Here is a 14868-nt window from a genome sequence, read left to right as displayed (position 1 = left end):
TCAGAACCAGACCTTCCCATGCAGAGTTTTCACTCCACACCACGTGTTAAAGGCCTTAAAATTTTCACTAAGTAGTCATAAGTTTGTGAGAGTCTGAACAAAAGAAAAGATTGTTTTACCTCTCTGAACTGCAGGAACCAGGGTGGCTGATGGAACGTTTCATCTAGAAATTATAAAAATAGTAATAATACAAATGTCAAGTAGAATAATGGACTGCTTTTTTTTAAATAAATTTTTATTAGTATATATTTATGATAATGGGGGGGATTAGACTTATGTTATACATTAGTTATGTTGCACCCATCATCTCTCCCCTTCAGCCCCCTACGCACCCCACTTAAAGCAATTGCAAGAGATTTTCTAAGAATAATGCACTTCTAACTTATTATTATTACTATTACCACAAATAACACAAATTTATTCAAAGAAAAAGATGCCTGCCCAGGCAAGAGTTTATCTTTTATAGACCCAAATAATATCCCTACTAACCATTAACTTTCTCCACATGTACCACAAACATACTGCATTTTTTTCTCAATACTAAAAGCCAAACTTTATATAGATGTGAATATATGTGTGTATACCTAGAAATATGAAAACCGGGGTATACATTACTAATCCAGAAGTCACTTTTGCGATTAAAAAAAAGAGTATCTAGCAAGTCAGAAAATATTCTAATAAAATGTTTCTTTCTCTTTTTGTCTAAAGGCAGGAACAGAGTGATAGCAAGCTTCTCTTTACATTCATTATTCAGGTAAATGACACAAAGAGTCGTGGAGGGCAACATTCGTACTTCATGCCTCAAAGAATTCAGAAGAACCCTAAACCTCAAATAGATTTCTAAAACATATACTTAAAAAATGAAGAAACATCTGATTTAACAGCACATTTAAATGCAACAAACACTAAACATAGTTTACAAGATCACACTATCCAATCAAAAAGTAAAGGGGGAAAAAAGGTATACAGCCAAGTAAGACTGATTAGTTCAAAGCTTAACAAGAAAGCAGAAAAGCAAAGCTTATACTAAAGGTTCAGCATAGTTGCTTTCACATTCATGGGTCTTATAAGCCCTGATCTAACATTTATGTTATATAAATTCCTTCTACATTTGGGGCATAAGTAACTAGTTATTAGGAAATCCCAGGTGAAGTGGTTAACAGATATGACCCACCTGATTGGTAGTCCAAGTACATCTAATATGACAGTAAGATGCAAGTGGACATTAACATCTCCTTTAACAGAAATTGCTTCCTTTGGGATTACTCATCCAATGACATCCTTGCTACAATAGCCACTCATTTGGTGGGTCCAAATGACAATTGCCTGAACTTTCATGATGACTGGTAATAAATTTAAATGCAAGTTTATTCTACAATAGATGTCATAAGACTAACTACATAAAGTGGTTATAAAGATCAGATGAAAGTTTTGGAATTCTAAATATTTCAGTTCTGTTAATTTATTTATATTTCATGTAAATAAAACTTACATGAAGTGTTTTTTATGAGTAACTTGTTTTCTTTAAAAAATAAAGATTTTCTTATCATTCTCAAGTAAATGGATAGAACTGGAGAACATCATTCTGAGTGAGGTTAGCCTGGCCCAAAAGACCAAAAATCATATGTTCTCCCGCATATGCAGACATTAGATCAAGGGCAAACACAACAAGGGGATTGGACTTTGATCACATGATAAAGCGAGAGCACATAAGGGAGGTTTGAGGATAGGTAAGACACCCAAAAAACTAGATAGCATTTGGTGCCCTCAATGCAGAGAAACTAATGCAGATACTTTAAAGTGACAGAGGCCAATAGGAGAAGGGTACCAGGAACTAGAGAAAAGGTTAGATCAAAAAGAATTAACTTAGAAGGTAACACACATGCACAGGAATTCAATGCGAGTCAACTCCGTGTATAGCTATCCTTATCTCAACTAGCAAAAACCCTTGTTCCTTCCTATTATTGCTTATACTCTCTCTTCAACAAAATTAGAGATAAGGGCAAAATAGTTTCTGCCTGGTAGCAAGCGGATAGGCGGGGAGAAAGAGGGAGTGGGGGGTAAGGGAGGGGGTGGGGGGAAGGGGGGAGAAATGACCCAAACATTGTATGCACATATGAATAAAGAAAATTTTTTTTTAATTTAAAAAACTAGTAAAAAATGAAAATTTTACCTTTAAAGACTACCTAACCTTAATTTCCATGCTATGTGTCTCCACAAAAACATTAACATAACCTGTAATTCCTGCTTTTGTATCAAGCAAAAATGGCATAAGTAGGAAAAACAAGGGGCCTCTAACCTAATATTTTCTACATGAGCTTACTGGATTTCTAGTAATATTTACACTGAGAAGAGTTTGGTTTAAAAGAAACAGTTGTTACAGTTTTTTGTACATAAAATACACATATGACTTCTGTGAAGGTATTTCATGTGCAGTTCAATCCAAAACTGAGGCAGTTTTGAGGTGTTTTTAGTACATTTGACTCTATAAAGTGTATCTTAAAAAAAATCAAAAACAAAAACTCCCATTATTAAATGTATACAAACCTCAGAGACAGAGCAGTATACATACATCCATCTCAAAGACTGATTTTTTTTCAAACATGCATGTTATTTAACAGCATATTACAGTATATTCACAATTGTTTTAAAAAGCAATATTGTCAAACTATGTTCTATTAAACACCACAGTCCTATGAGATAGCATCCAAAAATAAGCAAAAAGACTTCAACTGTCAAAAATTTCAGAAACACTACACACCACCTCTTCTTCCCAGATATCCATACTACACTTCAGCATAAAGCAGTCTCTGAGAAGTCCTAACAAACTGCCCCATCAGACTCGAACAGAAAAACCTAACTCATTTAGCCAAAACTTCTCAAACTACTCTGACCATAAAACTCATTTTCATGGCACACCTATCTGAAAGGACACAATTAGTCCATCTTCCACAGATTAGAAAAAAAGGCTCTAAATAAATTTAAGCAATGATTTTTACTAAATCTCACAGAACTAAATTTGCTGGGGTAAGAGAAATAAGGATTATATTGGACCCTATTGTTTTAAGAAGGAAGTCTTCAGATAATTGTTATAAAAATCGTCATGTTACACTCTTCCTCCTACAAATGGGCTCCTAAAAATACTTTGATGAAGAAAATATAGTTTTATCAAATCTTATCTTACCTATGAGTTCCCCACAGCATGCCAGAGTAAGGTTATTAGCTTGAAAAGAACAACGAATCCACCAACTCCAGCAAAAATAGTTCTTGTTCAAAATAATCAAAAGGTAACATTAAGCACCTATAATTAAGCAGGTCTATATTCTATGGCCCTCTATATAGAACACACTTTGTTTTAAAGATGAAGAAACTGAGGACAGAGGGATTAAGTAACTTACCTTCTAGAGAGGCAAGTCAAATTGGTTCCAATCCCAAGTATTGGTTCAAATCCCAATAGTGACTACAAAATACTGCTCCCCTGAAAAAAGTTTCAAGTCCCTGCCAACTTCTTTAAACATTGCTTAATTGTACCTACTGTGGGTAAAAGTTTTTATCAGTAAAAGAGTGTGGCCAGCTTTTTATATACAGTGCTTGGGTAGCTGGATGCAGCAGCTCAGCGTAGGCAAGTACAGCTCATTCAAGGGGAAGGAAATCAGGACGCTGACATACATGCTGAGCTCCTTAGCTAAGAGGATCCAATATCGAACACCAGTACAATTGAAAACAACTCAACCGATTGACTGCTTCATTCCCACTGCCTATTTCCATCCTTAAAAATAAAAACATAAGAAAACCCAGATAAAATATCGTTAGAAGAAACGCAAGAATTTCTAACCATTTGAACAGGAGAAGGAGACACAGGAGAAATCAAGGGATCCGGATGGGACAGTTGAAACATCTCAGGTTTAAACTTGGCATTCGCTATCTTCACACACTCCTCAAGTGTTGTGATGAATGTATTACATGTAGCACTAAGCAGAGAAGAGGCTTCATTCATGTTCTGAAAAATGACATACAAAGATGGACACATTACTAGGTTATGTTTAAACCCTAAGAATTCATTTAAAATATATTACCTGAGAAAATCAAAGCAAGAGTAAGAAATGTCTGTTTCTTAAACAATGTATGAAACTGGACTGCAAAAAAAAATTAGTTTTGCATATTTAAACAAAATGTAATGTTAAAAAGCTGTGTCAAAAATGCATCATAGAAGCCAAGCATTGTGGTGCACACCGTAATCCCAGCACCCAGGAGGCTGAGGCAGGAGGATCAATTGCAAGTATGAGGTCAAATGGCTACACAGTGAAACCCTATCTCAAAAAAAGTATCTTAGAGAAACCTAACTGTAATTCTGTAATTTTTTTCTCTATCAGAATTCTGAAGGTGGCCATCCAATAGAAAACCTTCAGAGTTACTTAGTGGCAGCATAATTTATGTTGATCTCACATCCATTCTCCCACTTTTTCCTTGATAGAATAAAAACTCTAATTTTGTACAGACTAGTAAAGTGTCCTGTCCCAGGGAGATGAATATAGACTGATCTAAGCCAGTCATGGCTACTCCACAACCCTTTTTCAAATAATCATTTTTTCTACTTTCCTTTAAACCTGCAGAGTTTCTAAGATTTCTATTCCCTGATTAAAAAACCAAGGGCAGCATGTTGAGAAGGTCTCTCTCCACCCTGGGCTCTACTGTTTTTCTTACCTCTATGTGACTCTTAAAGGCTGGTACATAAAAACCCCATATAACCAAAAATGGCAAGAACAAGCCAGGTTCTTGCCACTGACACTGGGTTGCTGGTGCAGTATGAGAGTACGTATTTCCAGGGAGCCGGTGGTGAACAGTTAAGTGCTGGCATTATTTAACATGCTCCAAACAAGGCCTTCTTCATACGAGTCTCCTCCCAACAAGAAAAGACCACAAGAGTGGGATTTTTTGCCCCGCTTCTACCATTTAGGCAAAAGACCAGGAACCATACTGGCCTTTCACGCAGAAAGCAGAGGACTCATTCGTCCTCCTTCACCAGAAAACTGAGCCTATTTCATCACTAGGTCCTATAAATCTCAATTTTTAATACTGTAACACTGTTCTGAGAATAATTATCTTTAAGTTATTTCATAGGGTAAGTTATTAGCAGAAACTTATTACAAAAGAAAGAGAATAGCAGTTGTTGAATGAACTCTGCCACCTAGAAGTTTCCTTTCCTATCCCAGTCTCCAAATTATCAGTGGTTGAAAAGACAGGTCTTGATTCTTTGATTCTGGCCACAAAGACATAACCTAGAAATTAGTACAGATTTCCAGAGTCTACAGCAAGAAGAGCCCAGAATAACTGGAAATAACTCATTGTGAAAATGCTTCTCTATCAATCTGATGGGAGGTCGGAGGATGACCTAGTGCAATGCAAAGCACAACCAGATATAAGGGGATCCCCTTTGTGATACCTCTATGCTGGGAGATGAGTGATTCTCATCATGGTGAACAAATTCCTGGATTGTATGAACCTGCTGCATTAGGAGGTCACAGTAGAGGCGAAGTTCAGACATTTTGGTTTTCAGAGATTCGCTCGTTTCACTTATTTCTGAAAGGAATATATATAAACATCCAATTAGACCATTTTCATCTTCTTTGGGCAATACAATGAAATATAATCATTTTTAAAATAAGACAATAAATACAAATACCTATAAGCTTAAGAGATTTAAGACCTTGGGAATAGGATCACAGGGCCTTAAGAAACATCTTTGGTTTTTTGTTTGGTTTGGTTTGGTTTTCACTTTCTTGAGGGACTGGTTCTTTATTTTGAAAGACACTTGTCAATTCAGTAACAAAACAGTTGCACTACTGGTTTCTCCCAACTAGCCCTGAAGAGACACAACAAAGGAAAGCACATTTTAAGCCTATAAGCTACAGGACGTTCACCTAACAGGACTCACAGAATCCTCACATAAAAGTGAGGACTGCGTGGGAAAAAAAACTTCAAAAGATCAACACACTGCAAGCTCAAAGAGTGTAGAGAACTCTCATAGCCAAATGGAAAAGCCAGGCTCCCCAAATCAAAAAGGCAGTTTCAAAATTATAAAAAATTTCAAGTTTTGTGCATAGCTATTCAAGACTTCTCCAGCACTGACTGATACAAAGCACAGTGAAATGGCACTTTTTGAGACAACCGTTTCAGACCCAGAAAAGGGTTATGAGATGAGTTGTACAGGGCTAAAGGAGTGGTGAAAATAATTTTCTCTCAAAAAGGCAAGAGAACAATTAAGTGGTTACCTAACAAAAGGGCACATGATCCATCCCTTGAGCAATGTTTTCTCTTTAGATAATTAGGAAGATAAATTGACAATCATGCATCTGCTGTGAAGTTTAAGAGTAGATTCATTTCCAGAGACAAGGTGATGACCACTGCCTGTTTCATACAAGATACTGCCACTCCATTACTCATCCTCTTCCATTCTAAAACTGCCTATATTTCTCCTTTTGTGAACTGGGGTTTCATTTTGTTTGTTCTTCATACATTTTTTTCCAGCTCTTCTGTTCAATGGTCCTCTTAATAATATATAAATAGATAATTTGTAGAAGTTCTTACACATTAAAGATAGTGGTATTTCATCTGCATATATACTGCAAATGCTTTTCTGGATGACAGCTCTCTTTCAATCTTCTTTATTGTATAGTTTAGCATACAGGAGTTTTTAACTATTAAGTCATTAAAGCTATTATACATAAACATTTATTTATTTTCTTCTGATCCTTTCACAGCTTCATTTTCACATTCTAACATTTTAAGAATTTTTAATTAAGAGCTTACATTCTGCTCCTTAATAATTCTAGGCAAACTAAATACTGAGCCATCATCTCAGACACTCACAAGCTAACACATTTTAAACTAGGAGTAAAAGCTGCAGAGTAGAAAATACACACACAGTAGATTTTGGTGCTTCTCCACAGTCCCAGAGCCAAACCAAAGGCACTAGTTTCTGTGAAACCACAAAACCTCTTTGACAGAATGCACCAAAGCATCTCTATCTGCACATCTGATCTAACCTAAATCAATTCTTGCTCAAATTTAAGTCCATTCCTTCTTTTTTTTTAAATTATACTAAAATATACATAAAACATAAAGTTTACCATTTTCATCATTTTTAAGACTATAGTTCAATGGAATTAAATACATTCAAGAGCTGTACAACAATTACCATAACCTACCTCCACAATATTTTCATCTTTCCCAACAGAAACTTTGTCCTCATTAAACACTAACCCTATTCCCTCCTCTCTGGGAGCCCTGGCACTACACTCTACTTTCTGTCTGTATAAATCCAACTCTTGTTGGTATTTCATATAAGTGGAAACATACAATATTTGCCCTTTTGTGACAGGCTTATTTCATTTATCACAGTGTCTTTATGGTTATATTGTAGCATGTGTCAAGAGTTTCCTTCCTTTTTAAGAATGAATAATATTCCATTGTACATATACACCACATTTTGTTTATTCATTCATCTACATATGGACATTTGGGTTGCTTCTGCCTTTTAGCAGTGAGTATTCCTTCTATCCTACCCTTAGCCATATTTTGTTATAAATTCCATTCTTAGACTTCATTTTTCAATATCCATAATTTAGCTGCCTCCATTAACTCAATTATTTTTTAATGTAAAAGTAATATATACTCAATGAAAATTTTAGAAACAGGAAAGAGTACAGAAAAGAAACGATCAAACAACTGCAATCTCTCCATAAAGATATAAACACTGTCATAGTTTTCATATTATAGTTACATGTATAATGCCATAAACTATGTGCTTTTGATTTTTATCTAGTCTTTTCAAAAATGATTATATGCTCATGATAAAGTCAAAAGGTACACAGTGAAAAGAGTCTCCTCACAAATTCCCCTTCTAAAGATAACAACTTTATCAGTTCTTACATTCCTTTCCTATACCAATCAATGAATACTAATATTACATGCAATTTTGTGTTCTGCTCTTTTCAATGATCATTTAACCTTGGACATGTTCTCACATCATGAAACTTTAACTTTTCATTAAACATTTTACTGGTTGTAACATCAGCTGGTGGAAGCACACATTTGCTGACCCATTCCCTAAATGTTCACCTTCACACTGTAGAAGTTGTACTATGATGATTGTCTTCTGCATTACTGACTACACCTTCACAACAGATCACTAACAGTGAACAAGGCCATGTATTTCTATGTTTAAGAAAGTACTTTTACCAGAGGAGAAAAGGCTATAGTTACCTTTTTCTTTTTTAGTCCTAGTGTCAGTCAAACATGCCTTGGAGCTCCCCAGAGCAACCAGCCACCTCTGTCTTTCAGCTGCATTTACCGCCTTCATGTAGAAATGCTGCTCTCCCGGAATGATTAGTTCCATTCTTGTGTTATCTGCTGGATGAACTAGGATGATAAACAAAGAAAACACCATAACAACTTCAGTAATTTGGGGAGAATCAAATCACCACCTATACAGAGTATTAGATGTTTCATCCTCCTATTGCAAACCATGATTCATAACCAGGCAGTGCCACTCTCTAAGGGACTACCCAGTGGCATCCTCCAAACAACCATTCTCACACAGACCCAAAAGTGATAATGGTACTAAAGCAATGACAAAGAAAGCAGAGATGAATTCAGTACTGAGAAGTGATACTCTCCCTTAGGGCCACCTACCACCTTAAATAGGAGACAAGGAATGTCACATGTATCACACAGTTTTCACTGACTTCCTTGAAAGCAGAGTCTATGTTTTGGTATCCCCCAAACCTAGCAGAGTCTGGCATATAGAAGAAGTGCAGTAAGTGGTAATTACAACCACCTTTCACTAGACCAGTCATTCTATGATATGCCCAGAGTTATGGGGCATATCACAATTATCTGAAAGGCATGTGAAAATATAGATCTTCCTCTCCTTTCACCTCCTCTCATATAAAGCACACAAACTTTCTGATCCTCTGAAATAAGAAAACTAATCAAGAATTATGCTGGGCAGGGCACAGTGACTTGTAACTCCAGCTACTCATGAGGCAGACATATAAGGACAGCAATTAGATGTCAGTCTGGGCAAAAAGTTAGCAAGACTCCCATCTTCAACAAAATTAGAGATAAGAGCAAAATAGTTTCTGCCTGGTAGCAAGGGGGTAGGAGGAAAAGGGAGGGGGTGGGGGGAAGGGGGGAAGAAATGACCCAAACATTGTATGAACATATGAATAAAAATTTTTTAAAAAGACAGGTTTGTTGATGCATGCCTGTAATCCCAGCTACATGGGAGGCATAGGTAGGAGGACTGTGTGTGATCAGAGGCTCGCCGTAAACAAAAACATAAGACCCTATCAAAAAAATAACTAAAGCAAAAAAGGGCTGGGAGGGTGTGGCTCTAAGTTTTAGAGCCCTTACCTTGCCAGCAGGAAGTTCTGAGTTCAAATCCCAATACCACCAAAAAAAAAAAAAAAAGGAAGAAAGAAAAAGAATTATCTTGGTTCAATCCCAAGTCTTTGTTTTGAGATGAAATGTGCTACATTCTCATTAATCAACAAGTACTTACCCAAGGAGAAGACAGAGGGAAGAAAAAAGAAGCACTGCTCTATGGAGCTGACAATTTAATCAAAGGAACAAAATGACACACCAAAAAATAGTCAGAACAGCTAAACGTTGATTTCTTTGCTGCTGACTTGATGTGTAATTATGAGAAAGGTAACAAGAGATCAGAAATAAAAATTTTTTTTAAAGCTTCAAAAGCAAGATGTGATGACAACAGCATTTAGTCAGAAAAAAAACAGCATGAGAAAAAGCCAAAATGAGGAAGTAAACAGACTGTACTGAGGATATCTGGAAGCAAGCCCACATGGAGCCTGTGTTGCACTGCAATGTCACATTCATATTCACGAAAACACTGACTGGATACTCAGTGTATTAGGGAAAATAGTGCCACAAAAGCTTTGCTATTTTATTCTACTTACATAGGCCATACTTAGATGTAGGTACTAAATGACATGACCATGCAGAAATCAATGGTAAGTGCAAAAGATTTCTACACTAGCAAACAATGACAGAAATCCAGAGTTATAAGAGTAAATCTTTTGCTAATTGCTAATACTAGTGAAAACAACATCTACTTTAAAACAACACTAACTTCATGTTGCTACAAGATGAAACTAAAATATGATGGCACAATTTTTAATCACAGTAAAATTTATGTATCCAATTAAGGGTGGTCCTTTCCAAAGCTGTCACCTGAAAAGGCAACAAACTTAAAAATGATGCTTCTAAAACATCAATTCCCCAGGAAAATATGAAGAACAAGACCTCTAAACATAGAGCTATAAAGCATTACTGAAAAAATTAAATCCTTAATTAAATATAGAGATAAATCATATTAATGGATCAGATGGCTCAATATTGTTAAGATACAATTCTCCTCAAATTGATCTACAGACTCAATTACAATCAAAATTCCACTCAAATTTTTTGGCATGTGTTTATTGAAATTTATAAGCACATTCTAAAATGTCTAAGGAAATGCGAAGGGCCAGTAAAAGCAGACAACACTGAAAAGAGAACAAGTTAGAAAAAAGACTTAAGAAATTAAGACAGTGCGATATTAGCAGAGGATAGAAAAATAGGCTCATAAAATAAAACAGATAGTTCAGAAAAAGACCCACACATTCATTGTCACTTGCTTTGTGACAAAGACATCACTACAGGGCAGTAGAAGAAATATATAGCTATTTTCAAAAACTGTGTTCAGTTAGACTAGCAGAGTGGTTCAACTGTCAGAGTGCCTGACTAGCAAGTGTGAAAACCTGAGTTCAAACCCCAGTACCTCCAAAAAAAAAAAGTGTTCAGTCAACTAGATATCTACATGAGAAAAAAATGAATCTTAGCCCCTACCTGACACCCTTCATAAAAATAAATTTTACTGCTGATCTAATGTGGACCTAAATATAAAACATAAAAACAATAAACCTTGAAGAAAATCATGTATAAGTGTCTTAAACGGAACATAAAAGGTTCTAATAGAAATTAATTTCCAAATTGAACTTCATTAAAATTAAGAACTTATCTTTCAGTAAAAGATATTATTCATAGACTAAAAACACAAACTATAGTGGGAGAAGATATCTGAAATATAAAAATTCATCCAGACTCTACAAAACTCCTACAAATCAACATGAAGGATATCAAAGTTTAGAAAATGGCACAAAGATTTAAAAAGGGACTTCAAAAGAAAACACTCAAATGGCTAACTAATACTTAAAACAAATACTTAACCTCATTAGTTATTAGACATGCCAGTTAAAACCACTAGCCACTATATTAACTAGAAATAGTCAAAAATTTTAAATTGGTATTAAGTGTAGAACTCTCATACTCTGGTAGCTGATGAATAAATTAATACACACACTTTGAAAATGGTTTAGTATTATCTATTAAAATGAGTCTCCCCTTGACTAAATAAATGTTCTCTAGGCTCCTTTGAGTTCTCTGCTAGACTGAGCCTCCATCTTCAACAGGAACCCTGACCTATCATCATGCTAATTTGACTAAATTCTTCATTCCTGACCATTGGGGTGGTGGGGGGGAAACTGATCATCTTGGCCTGCCTTCAGCAAGAGTCCTATTATGTCAATATAGCTGGAATCTCCACTTTGTAACTTTCCATTTCCCAACCCCTCATCCTGCTCCTTGACGATAAACTCCCATTTTTGTAGTGCATCGGAAGTTTCACTCAACCTCACTCCTGTATTGAGAAACCCCATTGCAGCAGTCCTATATCTATTGCCACAGTCCTAAATAAACTTGTGACATATATTTTAAATGTGAGAAGTAACTTTGTCCTTTAACACTTACTAAAATTGAATGTAAGAATATCCAAATATTCAAATTCCACTATGTGTTATAGATACATACTGAAAAAAAATTGGCCTAACTTTGAAGTTTGAACGTAGGTTTGATTTCTGACCAAACCACATTTGGAATTAAATACAGGGGTAAGATGATATAAAACTATCACTTTTTAAAGAAAAACTAATACTGTGAATGAATGTGCTTTTCTTGTATATTTATAAATGGTTCAGAAGGCAGTTCCAAAAGAGGACTTCTGAAATGTTATGGGTAATGATCATATAGCTGAAAATGAGTTACACAGACCCCACAAATGAGCACAGGTAAGTCAGCACTTATTGGCACATGTTTCAGTTATGTTTGTTAAAAATAACAAAATCACAATCCACCAAGCTCAAGTGTCTCTGTATTTTCTATAGCCATGACTCCTTTCCATTTCAAACAGTAATAATTCCCAACTGAAGCTCTCAGTAATATGGTGTACTCAAGCTGAGAATCACTGATATTGAAAGAGCCCTACTAAGCCAGGTATGGTGATGCATGCTTATAATCCCAGGACTGAGGAGGCTGAGGCAAGAGGATATTGAGTTGCTCAAAAAGCAAGACAACAAGACCCTGTCTCAAAAAATTAAAAAGACAAAAAAAAAAAAGAGCACTACTAGTAGCAATTCTGCAACAAAGGTGATGAGCCAGACCTGTAGCCGAAAAACAATCGCATGCCTCTAGCTAAATCTAGTAATTATCAGAAAATCACAGAAAAGTAGAAATCCAGCCCTAGAAAAATATAGCCCCTGGAAAAATATAGCACAATGCATTAGAGACTGCTTTGGTTTAATCTAAATAAGACAATGCATAGAAAAGTGAGATGATTATGAAGCATTTGACAGCTTTGAACAAGAGCTCACACGTCAAAAGAACTACTCTTAGCTGGGCATGGTGGCTCACTTCTGTAATCACAGGTACTTAAAAGGTGGAGATAGAGATTGAAAAAAAAAAACTTAGCAAGGCCAGTCATAGTCAGAAGCATGAGAACGATCTGAAACTAAACTAAAAGCTGAAAAGGCTAGGAGCATGGCTCAAGTGGTAGAGCACCTGCAAAGCAAGCTGGAGCCTTGAGTTCAAAACCCAGTATGGCCAAAAGAGAGAAAAGAAAATTACCCGTCTCTGAGGATAAGTACTCAAGCTGCAGAAGAGACATGAGAAAGGTGTGGAAGGAATTTATCATTCACTCCTCAGTGCTCTCATTTTTCTTCAATTCTCTTTGAAGAATTTAAGTTTTTTTATTATCATTGTGTCTGATTTCATTCTACCTACTTTCACCCCACGCACTCCAACTATACACAGGAATAAATCAACAGTCCATGAAACCTCCATGAAAATTACAGTACGTCCTGCTGCTTTATTTCCCACTTTTGGAAGAAAAGGAAACTATATCAGCCAAAAGGGCTTATCTCCAATGCAGCAGAGAACCAGAGCTTCTGACTCCAACCTTGTGCTTTAGCAAAGCCCTTCTATAAAGCTGGCCTATTCATCTTCAGAACTCAACTTTCAACCTTTATAGTATCTGTCCATAAGAATGCCAAAGAACACATGTAGACACACATAGACACAAGTGGCAAACACAAATTATTTGTCAAGTCCATATTGGAGGATTAGTGCAAGTATTTTGAATTTCAATTCAAAATACATTTATAAGAGGGAGAATTATCAAAACCTGTGTTTGAGAATGCTAAATGCCACCCCTGATTATGAAGGAAATAAATGGTATTAAAAAATCCCTACACAGAAATGCTTTTTTCCTTGTTTGGAGCATGCTATCGAGCCCTCCAGTTCCTCTAATTACACATTTTCACTTACCTTTAATTTCACAAACTGCCATCTTTATACTTCCTTTGCTCCCTTTGCAAACATCATCCTGTGAATCATAGTAGGATAGGATCCCATTATCTAAAACAAACCAGCGAGGCTGCCAACCTACAAAGACCATAAATAGAAAAAGGTTATTAGGAAATTACTTTTATCACACAGAAAACTGTGATTTCAAATCTTATTGTACTCTTGGTGCTTACATAACATTTTGACAATGATTTTTTTTTTCTGACAATGTAATTTTTAATAGCCAACACTTGCCCAAAATGTCCTTCCAACAATATCCACATTGTCGATGGGAAATCTCTATATTAGCATAAATAGAGTAACATTTTTATTCTAGCTCACAACCTTCTCATTAACAATTCATTTTCAATGATATCCCTGCAAAGAGTATACTATACCTTTTTCTTCTCAAACTTTTAAGTTTATGAGTCTTAGTACCCTTATCCAAAATGCTTGGAGGCAAAAGCATTTCAGATGTCAGATTTGGGGATTGCATATACATAATGAGATATTGGGGAACAAGACCCAAGTCTAAGCATGAAATTCATTTGTGTTTCATGTATACCTTATTCACACAGCAATTCTATACAATATCACATGAAGTCAGGTGTGAAATTTTCCACCATGGCAGAATGTTAACACTCAAAAAGTTTTGGATTTGGGGCATTTCAAATTAAGGGTGTTCATCCTATAATGGAAAAACCAACAGAAAACTGGGATTTTAGCCCCAGTTCTACTTTTGTTGGTGTTGGATAACCTGTGGCACATTTTCGCATTTCAATAAGTCTCTAAGATTCTCAATCTCCAAAACAAGTGTGTTGAACAAGGTAACTCTCAGGTGCAACCTGATCCTCTGCTTCTGCAATGTGACCTCCCTTCTCTTATGAAACATATTGCCTAAGCAACCTCCCTTGGGTACAGTGAGAGCTAAAGGAATTCTGGTCCTTCACAGAGAAGCTGCCCTCTGTGGTAAGAACTTAGATTCCCCACACCACTCCTTCTTTCTCTGCTGATACACAGCTAAGACAGACATGCCAGACACATCAATCATTCATCTAGTCCAGTTACTTAGCAACCAGAGCACACACCTACCAAAGACTTGGCTCTAAGGCAAAGCTGGTGTCAGGA

At 36.0% G+C, this 14868-nt stretch overlaps 1 protein-coding gene across 2 annotated transcripts in view; it reads right to left on the bottom strand.

Moving 5' to 3' along the window:
• The window catches only part of Plekha3 (pleckstrin homology domain containing A3), a 35179-nt gene that overhangs the window by 17414 nt on the left and 2897 nt on the right, over positions 1–14868 (bottom strand). For both annotated transcript variants that reach the window (XM_020177966.2, XM_074071181.1), the window contains exons 2-6: positions 13723–13839; positions 8266–8421; positions 5444–5580; positions 3836–4000; positions 120–163 (exon numbers count right to left, since the gene is read on the bottom strand). In XM_020177966.2, the coding sequence (XP_020033555.1) occupies positions 120–163; positions 3836–4000; positions 5444–5580; positions 8266–8421; positions 13723–13839 (619 nt within the window). The remainder of the gene's footprint in view (positions 1–119; positions 164–3835; positions 4001–5443; positions 5581–8265; positions 8422–13722; positions 13840–14868) is intronic.

This window comes from Castor canadensis, chromosome 4, assembly GCF_047511655.1.
Source record: "Castor canadensis chromosome 4, mCasCan1.hap1v2, whole genome shotgun sequence".
Classification (NCBI taxonomy): domain Eukaryota; kingdom Metazoa; phylum Chordata; class Mammalia; order Rodentia; family Castoridae; genus Castor; species Castor canadensis.
The sequence above is the reverse complement of the archived record's forward strand: the minus strand, read 5'-3'. Positions and strand labels throughout refer to the sequence as shown.